Here is a 20,213-nt window from a genome sequence, read left to right on the forward strand (position 1 = left end):
CTCTGCAGATAGCTGTAAAATAAAAACAACAATTAACGAAAGAAAAACTACTGCATGGCTAAATAAAAACAAAAGATCGCTGCATCAATCCCCAAGGCTGTAATAAATTTATGGGGACTCTGAGTTATCTAAACAGCTGGCTAACTAGACAAGAACCTTATCTATAATGGCATCAGGAGGCGACATCTGCCAATACTGTGCGCGTGTGCACATGCTAGCTTCATTGAAGGATCCAAAACTACAATATGACAGCCATTTTACGTCACTTGAACGAAAGTTATTTAGCGGGACAGTAAATTCTTGTCAAACATCACTTCGCCTGTGGGTTGCATCCTGCGAATTACGTTAAACATAATGAAAGCGAGACACCCCGAGCATCATTACTCTCTTCCTGTAACTACAAGTATATAACGCTTCCAGTAACTACAAATATATAATCTCAATATCTACGTATCAAGAGAACATCCTACCCCCGAACACACAAAACTCAAATAGGTAACTGCTCACACCTTTGGAACCCCAACTTCCTTTCTCAGTTCCCTCCTGCATAAACATACACTAACTTATCTTATTCTCTCTTCGCCCTTTTAGGGAGGTTCCCTGATAACAGGGAGGAGCTCTCGATCCAAGAAAGGGGAGAATAAGTCCTTCCTTGGATCAGGAGCTCCTCCCCGTTATCAGGGAACCCCCCCCCCCTTAAAGGGTGAAGAGAAAGTAAGTTAGTGTATGTTTATGCAGGGGAAGTGAGAAAGGAAGTTGGGGTTCCAAAGGTGTGAGCAGTTACCTATTCGAGTTTTGTGTGTTCTCTTGATACGTAGATATATATATATATATATATATATATATATATATATATATATATATATATATATATATATATATATATATATATATATATATATATATATATATATATATATATATATATAATTAATAATTTAATTAAGAGGAAGCGCTAAACCCATACGGATCATAACACATGGGGAATGGGAGGCACACTTGATCCAAGGAAGGGGAGGATAGATCATTCCTTGGATCAAGTATGTCTCCCATTCCCCATGCATGATCCGTACGGATTTAGCGCTTCCTCCGAATTAAAATATTAATATTCTGAGTTATTCTCACAACCTTTTGAGTACTATCAGAATGGGGCCGAAAAATGAATGAAGAGGAGGGAAGTGAAAATGGCGTCGGCAGCAGCAACAGCTGCTACCCGTGACGTCACGATGCCCCAGGACATCTGGTGGCTTACCTAGGAACTAAGCAGTAACACCCTCCCTCCTGCACGTGGTCTACAAACACTGCCTCTCTAACCAAGGAAAACTTTACACATAACTCATCCCTCACGGCTACTTACCTAACATGGCATAAAAATCTCCACTGAAACTTTTATGTAAAACACTAAACCAGTGTGGGTCATTCTGAATATGGAAAGGTGGAGAGGCTATTAGCCGCTTGCTTCTCATAAGAAACGCTACCTAACTGTACTGGTGTAGTCATTAATTTGAATATTTTGCACACTGGCAGGACTCTCTGGTCTTTTCTCTTCTATTCATAAAAAGCAAACTTCCATATACATTTTGAATTTTGACAAGCAAACTTTCACACACATTCTGACATGCAAACTTCCAAATATATCCGATTTCCAGATAATACTTACGGGTGATGCAGTAGTCGTTGGTGCCCTGCCATCCCTCCAGACACACCAGGTAACCGGTGGAGTTACACACATAGTGGCCGAAGGTATCATTGCGAGGCTTGCACCACTTGCGACAGCCCTCGCCATAGTAGTGCTCCTGACAGATGACGCGGTACTCGTAGCTTAGGGAGGCGTGAGCTGTGTGATGGTCATCTCCGGTCCAGTCCTCACCCAGCTCCAGCCACCGCTGAGTCATTAACCGGGTGATGAGCGCGGGTCCTGAACCAAAACAAGAAAAAGCCCTCATTACTAGAGGTTACTATATGTTCCACAACATTCAGCATGTAAAACTACGTAAGGAAAATCAAGATATAAGCTAGCACAATGTGTATACTCTCCTCGAGAGGTACCTGAAGTCGGTAAGGAGCTCGTGATCCATGGAACTGGACTTATCCTCTCAATCCCCAGGAGTTGTATGAACCTTATGTGCTTAACGTTTCCCCAGGACTACAATTACATTCAATCTGTGTACATATAAATACATCCAACCTACCTTTATTGTCGGTAACCTACACGCAAGACAGGGCAATTATTTTTGTCTGAAACCTCAGTTTAGTGAAATGACAGAAAAGCCCTAAAATATAATCCTAATAGCTGTCACTAATCCTTTAAATCAGCCACTAATTAATTTATCAAACTGATAAGTATTTCAGGAACACGAACTAAGGAACTAAAATGTTTTAGACAAAAGCGTTTTACTCCCGATCTCCAGTATCTATGCGAGAAATTACACGCGCTTAGAAAAGTTTGCTAAAACTATTGCAAAAGATACTATTCTAAGAATACACAACGCAGCCAATAAAATGCCTAAGTTTTTTTTTAATAATTTTCTCCATTGAAGGAAAGTTAATGAGGAAAAGAAAGAAAAGGATGAAAGGTGTGATGGGAGTGAGGCAGGAGAGAGGTGTGCATGGCGCTGCCCGCATGACTGGGAGTGCATGGGAGCGTGGGAAAGTGTCTGGCAGGGTCTCCGGGCGGGGCTAGAGTGATGCCCTGCATACACAATGCCACCACTGCTGCCTACCTCAGGTAAAATTAAACCCGTTACCTTGTTTCCTAACATCAATCTTGGCTACCGACTCCTCCACTAACCCCCAACACGCCGCTGGGAACAATATAAAATTTGGTTACGAAGATTAACGTCAAAAATTCCATTTATTAAAACTTGAGAAACCTTGTAGAGTGGCAACAGAAACTGAGGAGGGGGAGTAACCAGCTGGCTGCCTTCCCCACCTCCCCAATGCCCCGAGCACGCATGCAATTGCCACGTTCAGGCTGTTACTCATCGTCATCTACCCACCACACATGAGAACTAGCAAACTCAGTATTTATATACATACATGCATAAACTTCATTAGGCAACGAATTTTTTTGGGGGGGAATTTTGCAGTAGAGTGGTAACTTTTTTTTTCCTAAAGTAACAGACTCAGTGCGACACACTAATTCTTTCACGTTAAAAAAATGGTTAGTTTATTCGCTTTTCTAACAATGAATTTGTTACTCAAGATTGCCAGAAAGGGGAATGAAAACTAGAAAAGGTAAAGAAGACGTGAAAGGGTCAACGGGGTCAAGTCATTCAATAGAATTTTAAATGGATAAGGTTTAAGGGAAAGAGCGGAAAAAACGCAAATAAAGTTAGTTGTAGGAAGGTGGGTTAACTAAAGATGGGAAATCCGAACGTCTGTTAAGAGCACTTGAACGCAGTACTCGCCATCTCTGCTACAATTTGCGAGCGTTGTAGAGATGATAATGCCAAGTACACATCACTGTTTACCCCCTGTGAATATGATCAAAATTAAACTACAGAAATTACAAACAAAAAGGAAGTAGTAAGAACAAAAACTTCAGCAACCTTCCTCGAACTGTCGCCAAAACTACAAAATGCCTACCTCCTCAAACCCGATATTAAATAATCTTCGCGTTGCACGCTTCAACTGAGGGGTACCGCAAAGAACGACACTAACACGCCTAGTAATCTCCCCTGTCCTCTTTCAGGACATACTAAAAGGTTTCAGGGATACCAAAGAAGGGAAGGGAATGGGGCACAGAAGCGAGGCGGCAAGGAGGTAGGATCTAGTGGAGGAGGTGAGAGGGGCGAGTGTAAGCGTAGTGAGGGTTACAGCTCTCCTACCATGGGAAACTTTGCGAACAGAGCGTCCGGGCGAATGAACCGAGCTACCAAGCCGAAATTAACGTTTTTGTTTTTTTTTCATCGAAGGTGAAGGACAATGTTATTTATCAAGCAACATAAAGCTTAAGATTTCACTGTGACCAACATCCTCTGTTGTACAACGAACTGTAACTAGTATAGTATGCTACACCCCAGGTGCAACAGGGAGAAATTATGGCTCAACGGTGCAGTGAAGTGAATCAGAGCGCCAGAGAGGTACAGCTCATATGAGAAGAGATGTGTGCGTGTGGTGGCGAGCCCCCTTAATGAAGTACGGCTGTCTCCAGTTCCTGCCACGGCTCACTACTGGAGCCACGCTTCCTCCGTTTCCCTAAATGTTCTCGGCTGTCCATATGCTCCTATTGACCACCCTTACCTCTGTCCACCATCATAATTAAGAACGGCTGCTCAGTTAAGTCTGCGTCCTCGCATACATCTTTCGAAACTTAATTACATCTTTTATACACTCCCTATATCTATAAACCACAAATTCTTTCAAGTTTACCAGTAAGGGAAAGATGATAATTTCTGTATGATTGAGGTAGATGGCGGAGTATGGCAACTGATGGTGTTCCTTTGGGCGGGTATCCTAGAGCGCCTGGGGCCTTAGCGCGTCCCGTGTAGCCCAGGGCGACCGCTAATATCCTGCCAGTCCCCACCCGGCTAATAGCTCTTAGTAAGCCTTTCTTGATACTTAAAAAAGTCCCTCTCGCTGAGAGCCTATTAGATCATATTTACAACTCAAGCAATGTATTAAAATAACAATGATCTATGAAGTATTGACATTTTCAAATCGGATCTGTGAAGTATCGACTAATTCTCAAATCGGATCTCTATTACTGTCGTGTATGGTGTATGTGTACTCACCTAATTGTGGCTGAAGGGGTCGAGACTCGGCTCGTGTGTGTGTGTGTGTGTAGTGTGTGTGTGGAGTGTCTGTGTGGAGTGTGTGGAGTGTGTGTAGTGTGTGTGTGTGTAGTGTGCGTGTAGGTGTGTAGTGTGTGTGTAGGTGTGTAGTGTGTGTGTGGTGTGGGGTGTGTGTGTGTGGTGTGGGGTGTGTGTGTGGTGTGTGTGTGTGGTGTGTGGTGTGTGTGTGTGTGGTTGGTGTGTGTGTGTGTGTGGTGTGGTGTGTGTGTGTGTAGTGTGTGTGTGTGTGTGTGTGTAGTGTGTGTGTAGTGTGTGTTTAGTGTGTGGTGTGTGTGTCTAGTGTGTGGTGCGTGTGTGTGTGTGTGTAGTGTGTGTAGTGTATGTGTGTGTGTAGTGTATGTGTGTGTGTAGTGTATGTGTGTGTGTAGTGTATGTGTGTGTGTAGTGTATGTGTGTGTGTAGTGTGTGTGTGTGTAGTGTATGTGTTTGTGTGTGCGTGTATGTGTGTGTAGTGTGTGTGTGTAGTGTGTGTAGTGTGTGTGTGTGTGTGTAGTGTGTGTGTGTAGTGTGTGTGTAGTGTGTGTGTAGTGTGTGTGTAGTGTGTGTGTAGTGTGTGTAGTGTGTGTGTGTGTGTGTGTGTGTGTGTGTGTGTGTGTGTGTGTGTGTGTGTGTAGTGTGTGTGTGTGTAGTATGTGTGTGTGTGTGTGTGTGTGTGTGTGTGTGTAGTGTGTGTGTGTGTATGTGTGTGTGTAGTGTGTGTGTGTGTGTAGTGTGTGTGTGTAGTGTGTGTGTGTGTGTAGTGTGTGTGTGTGTAGTGTGTGTGTGTGTAGTGTGTGTGTAGTGTGTGTGTGTGTGTGTAGTGTGTGTGTGTGTGTAGTGTGTGTGTGTGTGTGTAGTGTGTGTGTGTGTGTGTGTGTGTGTGTGTAGTGTGGAGTGTGTACTCACCTAGTTGAGGTAGCAGGGGTCGAGTCCGAGCTCCTGTGGAGTGTGTGTGGAGTGTGTGTGTGGAGTGTGTGTGTGGAGTGTGTGTGTGTGTGGAGTGTGTGTGTGTGTGGAGTGTGTGTGTGTGTGTGGAGTGTGTGTGTGTGTGGAGTGTGTGTGTGTGGAGTGTGTGTGTGTGTGGAGTGTGTGTGTGGAGAGTGTGTGTGTGTGTGTGTGTGTGTGTGTGTGTGTGTGTGTGTGTGTGGAGTGTGTGGAGTGTGTGGAGTGTGTGGAGTGTGTGGAGTGTGTGTGGAGTGTGTGTGTGTGTGTGTGTGGAGTGTGTGTGTGTGGAGTGAGTGAGTGTGTGTGTGTGTGTGTGTGTGTGTGTGTGTGTGTGTGTGTGTGTGTGTGTGTGTGTTTCTAGAGGTAGCATTCATAATCGTGACAAGAATACTGCAGGCAGGCAAGCTTGTTTAGCTTTGTTGACCCTACGCACGCACTTCAAGCTACACACAAAACTGACAACTCTCCAGCCAGCCTCTCTTCTCACATCAGGTTCACTAAGGATACTGTATGGGCCTAGTATAACAAACGAACCGAGCTGCATTCTCGCACGAGAGTTTACTAATATTTACTTGTGCAGAAGAAAAACACTGCAGCATATAAGAGTGAATTCTGAAACATCTACGAGTCAAAAGGAACCGGATATTGTGTTCCTCCCTTGCGTCACCCCTCCCTCCCTTCCTTCCTCTCATTCGTTTCTTCCCTCCCTCTTCACTCCATCTGTTTCGTATTTTTATTGCCCATTGTTATGGTCACATCTGTTTCGTGTCTGTATTCTGACAAATCAGCCATAATGAGGATAGCAAATTAGAGATTATCTAGCTGAACAACTTACTCTTAAACAAGCTTGAAGCAAAATTTAATACATAGCTGCACTGAACTTGAGAAATTAAACTTTTTCCAGATGTCTACTGGACGAAATTTATTATATAAAAAGCAAAGACCATAGATACATCGATATATGAAAAGTACATACAATTTCATAGTTTCCTGTGCTCACGGAAACTCTCCCCTATTAGTTTTTAACGTACATGGGTTATCTTATAAATTCTATTTTTTTCCATGACACGATTTTTCCCATAATTTTGTATGCGTGTCACACACATCAACAGCCTAATCAACAGCCTAGGCAACAGCTCAATATAATAGGTTCAGAAATACACGGTCAGAGAACTTTGCCAACAGATGAATTTACAAAGATTACACATTTTTACGATTTTAATATTTATAAACTATACATATTTAACTTGAGAACGAGCAAACCTTCAACGAGTAAATTCACCAACCACCTGGTACCAACTACGATCTATAGGGTAACAAGAGTAGTTTCTCAATATTTATGTGCAGGTTTACACACACACAAACATACGTGCATTATACAGTATACAGAAAATATAAATAAATATAATATATATATATATATATATTATATATATATATAATATATATATATTCCTTGATAATGTGAGTAGTCACGAAATCGCTTGGAATTTCTCTATTCTTTCACAGTGGTTGTTTTGCATATTCTGAAATCACCTGTTTACTGTGATCTTATTGCAATATATAATATATATATATATATATATATATAAATAATGCACGTATGTATATATTATGTATAATCCATGTATACTGCATGTACATACACACACTTTACTCCCTATTATAGTATTTTAGTAATCTTTATGTTAGTGTTCAAGTAAATTGTAGAAGACAGCTTTTAATATAACGCACTAACGAGAACTTATTACACCAAAATATCAAGCTGATCAGATGCTCATGAAAACACCTTTTAAAATATATTTAAGTACCTGGCACTCCTACGCTAATGTTATATTACCAAGCTTGTTTAATTACTAAACTTAGCAACCAGTATGTCTATAAATTAGATGGTAATGAAACTATGGCATGTACGCCATGGTGTGTATCTGTTAATACACCGTTTTAATACTTATGGTTGGACAAAAGGGATAAAAGTTTCTCGATTGATGTACATGGAGGGATGGACTTTTTATTTATCATTCAGGTGCATGCGATATGCAGTCTCAATGGCCTACGCGAAATGTTAACAAATATAAAGATTAGTAAAATATTAGTGCTGTTGCTGCGACACTTAACTGGGTAAGGGGTTATATATTATACTACGATTTATCAAAGTTCCCAATTATAAGTAGAAATGCACGTTGCATCGATATCTACGAATTTGGGTAGCTGTAGAGGTAGAAAAAGAATCGAGAGCAGAATTCAGAGCACAGCAAAACAGCTGGGAATGCAGATAAATACTATGTTCAACTTACCGACATATGAGGCTGTGCCGTTGGGTTCTTCGTGCCAAGCTTCAATGATGAGAGAAAAGGTCCCCTGTTGAAGAAGAAAAAATCCACTTTTAGCTTTCCTTTACCACCACTTGTTTTACTAAACAGAATTTCACATCATATGGATTATATGTATCAGTGACCTTTTCTTTTATTTCGTTTTGCGAATGCATTTCACCACGAATCCCAAAGCGCTTCGATTTAGAAATGTGGAAATACTTTTTTTTTTTTCAAATTTCAAATTAAGAGCTACATTTTCCAATCTGCCATCCGAATAGAGGCTCATAGCCATCACTAACACAACGTACCACTGGTAAACTCCAAAATCCTGTTGTTTAGGGTTTTACAACCACCAAGCAATACTCGGCACCAGCCTAGAAGGGCAAACCACACATGCCATAAACACATTATAATTTCCTTTCTCGGATCACCATAGCCACTGCATCACTGCCATATGGGGATTATCACCACTCATTTGTTAATCTAACACCTTCGTATATAATTTATTCCAAGAAAGCCACTTACAATATGAGCACTTTTTGAAACACTTGTTATATATGGACTTTATGGAAATTTATACACTTAACAATTTTTCATAGATTTCACTCACAATATCATATGATCACACGTTTAAGCAGCAGCAGGAAAACACTTTAAAACATTATTGAAAGAAGTCGTACAAGATCCACTCAATAAAATACTGCAGCATCAGACTGCAGAGCGTGGGAACTGAGGCTGCAGGTTAACTTTGCAGCGCACACACGTTACGATTAAAAGGATTCTTGCTCAGGCACTGAGTAAAAACTTGTTCGTCCACTGTGAGGCTGGAGCGAGCTTTCTGCCTCATTCTCCTACCCCCCCCCCCTTTCCTCACACACATGGTTGGTCGACTCGTATCTTCTTTGCGTTGGTCTCACAAAAACTCTAGTTAATCCTTCGTCACTAAATATACACACTTTCAAGGCGAATTTGATCTTACTTGTGGGGGCCGAAATTCTCGGCCATCAACCAATACACACACTTATCACTATTTTCTCACATTGATATTTTAACTTTTTTTTCTATGCATAACTTTTTCAAGACAAGATTACATCTGGACAGCATTTTCATGTAGCTTAGCAATTTTTAACATTTCCACCCATCTCAGCACTTTGGGATCTGTGATTTCACATTTCACTTTATTCGATTGCATGTATTCAACACACCACACGCGTTTCTTACCTGCCACGAAGCCAACTGAAATCGCACTGGATTCACAAATCCATCCAAATCCGCTTTCGAGAAATCCACTTCGTTTTTGCCCAAGATAGGCGTCACTGCCTCCCCAAAAGTGCATGGGGATTTCGGGTCGATCACCTCCTGGTACACTTTAAGACACACCCTGAACTTGGTTCTGCAGGTATCACTACACTTGCCCTGTGCATCTTTGAAACCACTACAACAGTGGCCCTCAGTATCCCGACCATACTTGTTCACAAACTTTTTCAGTTTTAACTCAAACACAGCGTTGGCAGAGGTCTGAGAAAGAAATAAATGAAAATTAAAAGAAGCTGCAACACACATAATTGCATATATTTAACAGCAAATTTTGAAATTCACATTCAGATATGAGGAGGCAGATATATTAAAACAAGTCCCCCAAAAGAAAATTAAGTTTCCTTAAAACAAACAATGATGAACTTACCTCTGATAAACAAGTGAAGATGATGATCATGGCCAATGCGATGACCACGGGTTGTGTTAGCCACCGCATGGCTGTGCGTTAAGTGTGTGGCGTGGAGCGTGTTAATGGTGCGGAGGATGGCGCACAGCACACCCTCTCCGTGCTATAGATCGTGACAGACTGACGAGGCAGGCAAACGTTCAGCCCCAGCGCCCGCCGGCCTCAACCTACGCTCCGCCCACCACCACCACCACCCTCCACTCAGACCTGCACACACACAATACACTTTTATTACTTCTTCCTCTTATCTACCTCTACGTTTCCAACTCATACAAGATTCTACACTACTTCTACACAATTGTACATATTCACCAGGTGTATTTCACTCCTTGCTAGACACGTGGAAGGTTTGTTTACTCTGGGCCGGGAGCTTCAAACAGTAGGGAGACGATAAGCGTCTCGGACTGTTAGTAAGCCAACCCGCCACTAGATGGCAGCAACACACAGTATACAACATAATATCACATAGGAAAGTTAATTGAATAACATTACATTAGAATTCGTACTTTTTGTGCCACAAAAAAATTACATAGTTTCAAAAATAAATTTTCAATGCAGTGTGTTTTGAAATAACTAGCAGGATTAGAAAAAAAGTACTGCAGAGGCTTACAGAAAGGTAATTTATATACACAAATATTAGCTACGTACGTGTTTATATATATATATATATATATATATATATATATATATATATATATATATATATATATATATATATATATATATATAATGATAGCCGCACATATAACATTAGAGTAACAATTTATAAAATTAAATACTACTATACTACACAAATGATAGTAACTCATGAAAGTTCATAGGCATGAAAATGATAATTATAAGAGTAAATGTGGGACCCATGAGCCAATATATATTAGTGAATCTCTCTTACTTTTAATCTTACCACGAACAGATGCAAAAAGACAATACATGTCTCATTTTGAAGTACACAAGAAGAGTTCTTGCATACCAGTGACAAACACTACACCACTGGTGAAGACAGTGGCCGGATAGTAAACAAACCATGGAATGGGTAGGGTTGAACCCATGGCGAGTGAGTCCGTGCTAACCTTCCTATGGTGTATAGAAATATACCTAGTTGGATGAATCTTATAGTCGGCTGGACCAGTGGCTTACGCATTGGCCTGGAGTTTTAGGACCTAATCATGGGTTCAAACCCCATTTCCGTGGTTTGTAATCGTGTTATTACGATTCCATCAGCAGGATAGTACTGTAGTTCCTTAACGCTTGCCACCACACACAACCTTAATTTTTAAGGAGTGGTGGACAGGTAAGCATCGCTCGTGACAAGATCTAGTGGCAGGTCATTCGCATAGCAGACCCGCGTCAGGAAACAACTGTCCTGTTTCTTGACTAATCTTACCTAACCACATCTAAATTCTAAACAAATTACGAAGAACAAACATAATTCTCCCCACACCCCCAGGGCGCATGTGCCAACTTTAGCGCATCACCAGCATATAGATCTTCATCTGAATGCATTTTGTACCTATTTACTTAAGCTCATATGACTAGTTAATGGGGAAAAAAGCTTATCCTACTGCCATCTAACCTGTCAATATATTAGATGCGTTTATGTGCTAGATTCACCCAGATGCCTTAAAATGTATATTTAATTAATACTGAAGGAATAATTAACATCAGAAAATTTATCTATTGGTGGCATGTGGTAGTCGATAGAGATGAAGGGGAGGGGGAGGGAGGAATGAAGGGGAGGGGGAGGGAGGAATGAAGGGGAGGGGGAGAGGAATGAAGGGGGGAGGAGGAGAGGAAGGGAGAGGAATGAAGGGGGGAGGAGAGGAAGGGAGAGGAATGAAGGGGAGTAGAGGAAGGGGAGGAATGAAGGGAAGGGCAGGAATGAAGGGGAGGGGGAGAGGAAGGGGAGGGAGGGATACGGGGGAGATGGACGAGGGAGGGATGGAGGGGGGAGGGTATGGGGATAGGGGGGGGGATGAACAGCTGCGAGCGGCCACCTGCGCTCCCCACAAACCTCCCGCGCGCGTGAGGCGCCCTCGCAGTACAGGCGTATCCCGCAACCTGAGGATTCTCCTAGAGATATTTTCCCTCCGAAAACTTCCAAGAAGATACCATTTAATAGATGCCAGGAGAGACTCCCGTGAAGCCTTGGTTTAGGAAAGATTGAATAATCAAGGAATAGTCGAGACTGAATAATCAATAGTTTTTCCCACCCCCCAAGAGATTCTCCAAGGCGTCTATGTGGTCCTGTCAAAAGATTCTCACCCGGAGAGGATTTTCCCAAATTTTCCCAACGGGATTTACATGACATGTTCTCTAGAGATACTCACATAAGGATTTTTCCTTGAAGATTAAAAAATTCTATTACAAGAATCAAAGAATATGAATATTCGCAGGATTCCTAAGAATTCTAAGAGATTCTTTTTGCTCTGGAATTAAGCAATAAAGTTTAGACTTGAACCAAATTATTTATAAGTATAAGACGACACTCTACCTCTTAAATTTTATATTAAAGCCAAATTTTCACCAGATGCTCGTGACCTAGTGGTAGCACCTGTGGCTCACAACCGAAGGACCCGGGATCGTTCACGGGCACATTTCCCTGCACAAGTCGCCCCATGTTCACCTAGCAATAAGTGGGTACCTGTCGTAGGTCTCATCCTGGGGAAGAGGACCAGTGGAAAGCAAAGCCACACAGTTTAGTTTCCTTGGGTTATCCTGGGTTACTAACTCTCCGGGTTAATAATAATTTATAAGATTAATTATAATCTTAAACAATAACGCTTAGCAAGTTGACAAGTGACACTAAAAGATTAGTCAGTCAACTTTGATAAGTTGTACCAATGTCTTGAACCAGCTGCTAGGATGGTAGTCAGGAACCAGCTGCTAGGATGGTAGTCAGGAACCAGTCGCTAGGATGGTAGTCAGGAACCAGCTGCTAGGATGGTAGTCAGGAACCAGCTGCTAGGATGGTAGTCAGGAACCAGTCGCTAGGATGGTAGTCAGGAACCAGCTGCTAGGATGGTAGTCAGGAACCAGCTGCTAGGATGGTAGTCAGGAACCAGCTGCTAGGATGGTAGTCAGGAACCAGTCGCTAGGATGGTAGTCAGGAACCAGCTGCTAGGATGGTAGTCAGGAACCAGCTGCTAGGATAAGTCCCGGCCTTTATATAAGCCACAAGGGACCCCGCTCCTCACTAGGTCAAATTAAAGATCCTTTTCTTGTCAATGTAAAATAGCGATCGTAGGAATCACAAGCCCTTTGTTGGCACTGAAATAGTTCCACTGTTCATGGAAGGCTTTAAAGATTTAAGAACATACCCAGAGAAGCACATCGACCGAGTAACTTTTCGGGCATGTAAGACAATGATACTTCCAAGTGCCGTTAGATAGTCCCAACAGTCATTGAAAGCATTCCGGAGGACAAAAATTGACCTAATTTGCCCAAAACAAAGGGGTTTCTATATGGTAGTATCTCACTGTCAGTCAGGCCTGTATACATTGTACATGTACTTGTAGAAAAAGTACCAAACGCATCGTACGTTAGACCCATTGTTGAGTACCTGGAGGTTACCTGGAGGTTATTCCGGGGATCAACGCCCCCGCGGCCCGGTCCATGACCAGGCCTCCCGATGGATCAGGGCCTGATCAACTAGGCTGTTACTGCTGGCCGCACGCAGTCCAACGTACGAGCCACAGCCCGGCTGATCCGGCACTGACTTTAGGTATCTGTCCAGCTCTCTCTTGAAGTATGCAGCACCTGTGTGTAGCTCATATCCGATTAGTCGCATTTAAAATCTCGAAAAAGTTTATAGGTTTGTGGCAAGAACACAAAAGCTGAAAGGACTAAAAATTCTGGAAGAAAAAAAAAAGTGAGAAATGTTCCGACCATAGGACACAACAGCGGCTAGCGGAGAGGCGAGGCCAGGCGCAGAGGCTCGACCCCTGCAAGCATAAATAGGAGGGTGTACTAAGGGGCATGCTGAACAATTCGCAAACGGGCGAAATTTTAACTATTAGTGCACAGCAGGACTAACCTGCACATACTGTAAGGGACATATGCTGACTACCTTGGAAGACCGTAGCGCCAGAGGCGACACGATCACGACGAGGGTATCATGGGTCGACATGGAAGCGAGAGAGAGAGAGAGAGAGAGAGAGAGAGAGAGAGAGAGAGACAGACAGACAGACAGACAGACAGACAGAGACATTCTGGAGATTAACAAATTAGTCTTGGGCTGCAGTGTTGTGTGGAAGCGGAGTGAGGTGCTTGAGGAAAGCACAAGAGGCGGTCCCGGTAAGCGCTTCCATTAGTCAGGAACCACAGGGCCCAAGAGTCTTGGTTGTTCCTTACAAAAATCTGTCGATACCCAAGAAAAGGCCGAGCCAGAAGCTGCAGACTCCCAAAAACCCCCCCTTCCACACACACACACACACACACACACACACACACACACACACACACACGTGTGCTTACTGGAGAGTATATTGCGTAAAAACACTGACAGGACTCTACGAAGCTATGAAACCTCAAGAGGGTACGACCTTCCACGGGCGGGAAGGGATGGAGATTGAGAAACTTGGATGGGGGAGGGAGAGGATTGTGGTTGATGGGGAAGACGATGGAAGGGGGGGGGAGGATTGTGGTTGATGGGGAAGACGATGGAAGGGGGGGGGGAGGAAGGTGCCAAAGTAGCGTTGACCTGGAGCGATGGTGGATATGCCCTTATGGTCCTCAGATACGCGACGCGTGCCCCACCACCCTTCAAGACACAGACACAGACACACACACACACACACACACACACACACACACACACACACACACACACACACACACACCAAGTGCAAAGTCATGAAGATTGGGGAAGGGCAAAGAAGGCCGCAGACGGAGTACAGTCTAGGGGGTCAGAGACTACAAACCTCACTCAAGGAAAAAGATCTTGGGGTGAGTATAACACCAGGCACATCTCCTGAAGCGCACATCAACCAAATAACTGCTGCAGCATATGGGCGCCTAGCAAACCTCAGAACAGCATTCCGACATCTTAATAAGGAATCGTTCAGGACCCTGTACACCGTATACGTTAGGCCCATATTGGAGTATGCGGCACCAGTTTGGAACCCACACCTAGCAAGACGTAAAGAAACTAGAGAAAGTGCAAAGGTTTGCAACAAGACAGTCCCAGAGCATGTCCTACGAGGAGAGGTTAAGGGAAATCAACCTGACGACACTGGAGGACACAAACATACAAAATACTGAGAGGAATTGACAAGGTGGACAAAAACAGGATGTTCCAGAGATTGGACACAGTAACAAGGGGACACAGTTGGAAGCTAAAGACACAGATGAATCACACAGCCACAGAGTAGTCAGTAAGTGGAATAGTTTGGGAAGCGATGTAGTGGAGGCAGGATCCATACATAGCTTTAAGCAGAGGTACGATAAAGCTCACGGCTCAGGGAGAGTGACCTAGTAGCGATCAGTGAAGAGGCGGGGCCAGGAGCTCGGACTTGACCCCCGCAACCTCAACTAGGTGAGTACAGACACACACACACAGACACACACACACAGACACACACACACACAGACACACACACACAGACACACACACACACAGACACACACACACAGACACACACACACAGACACACACACACAGACACACACACAGACACACACACACAGACACACACACACAGACACACACACACAGACACACACACACAGACACACACACACAGACACACACACACAGACACACACAGACACACACACACAGACACACAGACACACAGACACACACACAAAGAGATTAGTGCAAAAACTGGAGGATCAAGCAGGAATAACAGGGAAGGCACTGCAATGGATCAGGGAATACTTGTCAGGAAGACAGCAGCGAGTAATGGTACGAGGAGAGGTGTCAGAGTGGGCACCTGTGACCAGCGGGGTCCCACAGGGGTCAGTCCTAGGACCAGTGCTGTTTCTGGTATTTGTGAACGACATGACGGAAGGAATAAACTCCGAGGTGTCACTGTTTGCAGATGACGTGAAGTTGATGAGAAGAGTTCATTCGATCGAAGACCAGGCAGAAATACAAAGGGATCTGGACAGGCTGCAGACCTGTTCCAGCAACTGGCTCCTGGAGTTCAATCCCACCAAGTGCAAAGTCATGAGGATTGGGGAAGGGCAAAGAAGATCGCAGATGGAGTACAGTCTAGGGGGTCAGAGACTACAAACATCACTCAAGGAAAAAGATCTTGGGGTGAGTATAATACCAGGCACATCTCCTGAAGCGCACATCAACCAAATAACTGCTGCAGCATATGGGCGCCTGGCAAACCTCAGAACAGCATTCCGACATCTTAATAAGGAATCGTTCAGGACCCTGTACACCGTGTACGTTAGGCCCATATTGGAGTATGCGGCACCAGTTTGGAACCCACACCTAGCCAAGCATGTAAAGAAACTAGAGAAAGTGCAAAGTTTGCAACAAGACTAGTCCCAGAGCTAAGAGGTATGTCCTATGAGGAGAGGTTAAGGGAAATCAACCTGACGACACTGGAGGACAGGAGAGATAGGGGGGACATGATAACGACTTACAAAATACTGAGAGGAATTGACAAGGTGGAAAAAGACAGGATGTTCCAGAGACTGGACACAGTAACAAGGGGACCCAGTTGGAAGTTGAAGACACAGATGAATCAAAGGGATGTTAGGAAGTATTTCTTCAGCCACAGAGTAGTCAGGAAGTGGAATAGTTTGGGAAGCGATGTAGTGGAGTCAGGATCCATACATAGCTTTAAGCAGGGGTACGATAAAGCTCATGGTTCAGGAAGAGTGACCTAGTAGCGACCAGTGAAGAGGCGGGGCCAGGAGCTTGGAATCGACCCCTGCAACCTCAACTAGGTGAGTACAACTAGGTGAGCACACACACACACACACACACACACACACACACACACACACACACACACACACACACACACACACACACACAGTCCTATTATAGTTGGATTTTTTTCTGGTGGCACAGTTTAAGACAAGTGGACTTGTTTCTGACAGTTCAGCATTTTCCCTATTAGGAACAGCTTTCACCCACGCCAAGCACAGTTTTCCATTCACGCTAAGCACAGCTTCCACCCACGCCAAGCACAGCTTCCACCCACGGGAATCAGTCCTTCCCCCCTCCTCCGCTGGTTACCTGCGTTCACGTCACCGCCCCAGTGGCCCAGTCCCAAACCAGGCCTCCTGGTTGCTGGCCAGATCGATCAGGCTGTTCCTGTACGCCGCTGGTATAGTTTCATGTGCTTTTATACTTGTTAGTTGCTGTATAACCCAACCTAATTTTGAATACAACTTCCTGTTATTTGGTTAATCTCATCCCCCGCCCCTGTTCTCTTTCTCCGTGTGTGTGTGTGTGTGTGTGTGTGTGTGTGTGTGTGTGTGTGTGTGTGTGTGTGTGTGTGTGTGTGTGTGTGTGTGTGTCGTGCCTAATAGGTAAAGCTGGTCAATTAGCAAAAACTCTTAAAATTAAGTCCTTTCTAAAATTTTCTCTTATACGTTTACAGATACATTTTTTCCCATGTAAAAATTAATTTTGTACCAAAAGAAACTACTTAACTAATATAACAAGCGCAATTTAATTTAGCCTAATCCAACTAAATATATTTTAGATAAATTTACAATAATTTAATAATAAACAATGAAATACACTTTCTTCGTTAGGCTCAATGATTTTTTTCGAAATTATTGCAAATTTTGTGAAATTCTTGGCTCAAATAGCGTTTCTATTTGGGCCAAAATAGCAAATTTTACCTATTCGGCACGACAGACATATTTTAGCGAAGAAGTGGTATTTAATCTATAACACTGACTAGCCGAGGATTCCAACCCTTGTTGTTTTAGCCCGCTGAGTTTCTGCTCACCTTGAGGCGGGCTAAAAAACACGGGTTCGAATCCTTGGTTAGTTGCAGTGTTGTTAATTACATACATATATATATATATATATATATATATATATATATATATATATATATATATATATATATATATATATATATATATATATATATATATATATATAACATCAACAGAACTGTTGCTTGGCCAGGGCTATCCTGCGTTCTCATGCCCAGCCCTGTGTGGAATGACCCCAGTACGCATCACTCCATTGGACCACCATCCTTAAACACCAGGTGCCCAGCAGTACTGAGCGAGGGGGAAAGACACAGGAAATGTTGGTACCCCACTGAATGGTGCCAGTAACCATCGTCTAGGACCACGGCCACTGCAGGTACCATTACAAAATTCCTTCCTGAGGACTCGCGGCTACTGCGACCCGATCCCAGAATGGACCTTACTGGCATATGTGTCGTCAACAGTCTTTAAACCCAATACGCTAAATTATCAGTAGTGACAAGGCAGGGATCAAGTAGGGTGTGGTGGATGCGAGAGCCAGCAGACCGCCAGAAGAAACAGCCTGGATGACTAGGCAAGCATTAGATAAACCTGGCCCAGGACCCGGCTGCGGGAGTAGAAACTTTCAACCAGAGAGACAAATATGTTCGTACAACATAATGACATCGATGAAATAAGTCAGCTGACGAAATAAAATCTGGCCCACAGAGGGTTCTAACTTCATTCTGTTTGATAGGTCTGTTTGTAACAAAAAAAAAGGCTTCAAAATGAGCTGGTGTGTAACGTAACAGAACTATGAAAACATGGGATGCCATGCTAATGATGATCCTCATTAAGTTACTTGTTCTCTTTAGGCTACACTACTGTACACTAACAACCCCACTTTCAAGGCAGGTGAAATTACAGATCTAGAAAATGTACAGAGAACCTTCATTGTACATACAAGTTCAGTCAAGCACTTGAATTGCTTGAAACGTTTAAAGACTTTACCTGTACTCCCCGGAATGCAGGTGATAAAGACTCATCACAATCTACACACAAATCCTAGAGGAACTAGTCCCAAATCTGCACAATCAAATCACTTCCTACTAAATCAAAAGACTAGGCAGACGGCGCAATATACCCCTTGATCGACAAGAAGATCTGGTCGAGGACTGGGCAGAGGGGGTATTGGCGCTCTGAACGACCTCCAGGTAGACTATGTATGGATTTTGCCTCTACCACTGTTTAGGTCGTTACATTTCCTGACCAACTGTGCTAAAGAATTATTTCCCAACATCCTTGTGACATTTGAGCTTTTACCTTCCAGCTGTGACACGTACCTGTATTCGACTCCCGAACGTTCAGTCCACCTTGTCAATTTTTCTGAGTATTTTGTACATCGTAACCATGTCATCTCCGGTCATTCTGTCCTCTCGTATCGTCAGGTTTAGATCCTCTAGCCTCCCGTTATATTCCTCAGCTCTGGGACTAGTTTCGTTGTGAACATTTGCACTTTTCAGAGTACTCACCTATTTGTGACTGCAGGGGTAGATTCATAGCTCCTGGCCCCGCCTCTTCGGGGGGTAAGGTGTGTGCTGCGGGGGGTATTGCGTGGGGGTGGGGCGCGCCTCTAACCCTTGACAACCTGTCCCTAGTTTTGGATAAACCCTCTACACAAAAATCAAGAAAAACTGATCTTCTCAATATGTAAAGCTTATATATATATATATATATATATATATATATATATATATATATATATATATATATATATATATATATATATATATATATATATTTATTTATTATTTTTTTATCACACTGGCCGATTCCCACCAAAGCAGGGTGGCCCGAAAAAGAAAAACTTTCACCATCATTCACTCCATCACTGTCTTGCCAGAAGGGTGCTTTACACTACAGTTTTTAAACTGCAACATTAACACCCCTCCTTCAGAGTGCAGGCACTGTACTTCCCATCTCCAGGGCTCAAGTCCGGCCTGCCGGTTTCCCTGAACCCCTTCATAAATGTTACTTTGCTCACACTCCAACAGCACGTCAAGTATTAAAAACCATTTGTCTCCAATCACTCCTATCAAACAAGCTCACGCATGCCTGCTGGAAGTCCAAGCCCCTCGCACACAAAACCTCTTTTACCCCCTCCCTCCAACTTTTCCTGGGCCGACCCCTACCCCGCCTTCCTTCCACTACAGACTGAGACACTCTTGAAGTCACTCTGTTTCGCTCCATTCTCTCTACATGTCCAAACCACCTCAACAACCCTTCCTCGGCCCTCTGGACAACAGTTTTGGTAATCCCACACCTAACTTCCAAACTACGAATTCTCTGCATTATATTCACACCACACATTGCCCTCAGACATGACATCTCCACTGCCTCCAGCCTTCTCCTCGCTGCAACATTCATCACCCATGCTTCACACCCATGTAAGAGCGTTGGTAAAACTACTCTCATACATTCCCCTCTTTGCCTCCAAGGACAAAGTTCTTTGTCTCCACAGACTCCTAAATGCACCACTCACCCTTTTCCCCTCATCAA

The 20,213-nt window shown here is 43.4% G+C and overlaps 1 protein-coding gene across 1 annotated transcript in view; it reads right to left on the reverse strand.

Annotated features, from left to right (window-relative positions):
* Positions 1 to 20,213, reverse strand: part of Delta (neurogenic locus protein delta) — a gene marked incomplete at its 3' end in the record, with an annotated part of 1,152,245 nt that continues 1,132,032 nt past the window's right edge. The window contains 5 exon segments of the mRNA XM_070098268.1: positions 1 to 12; positions 1,661 to 1,918; positions 8,018 to 8,081; positions 9,257 to 9,553; positions 9,720 to 9,965. Coding sequence (XP_069954369.1) covers positions 1 to 12; positions 1,661 to 1,918; positions 8,018 to 8,081; positions 9,257 to 9,553; positions 9,720 to 9,788 — 700 coding nt within the window.

The sequence above is a fragment of the Cherax quadricarinatus genome, chromosome 61 (genome assembly GCF_038502225.1).
Source record: "Cherax quadricarinatus isolate ZL_2023a chromosome 61, ASM3850222v1, whole genome shotgun sequence".
NCBI classification, from domain to species: domain Eukaryota; kingdom Metazoa; phylum Arthropoda; class Malacostraca; order Decapoda; family Parastacidae; genus Cherax; species Cherax quadricarinatus.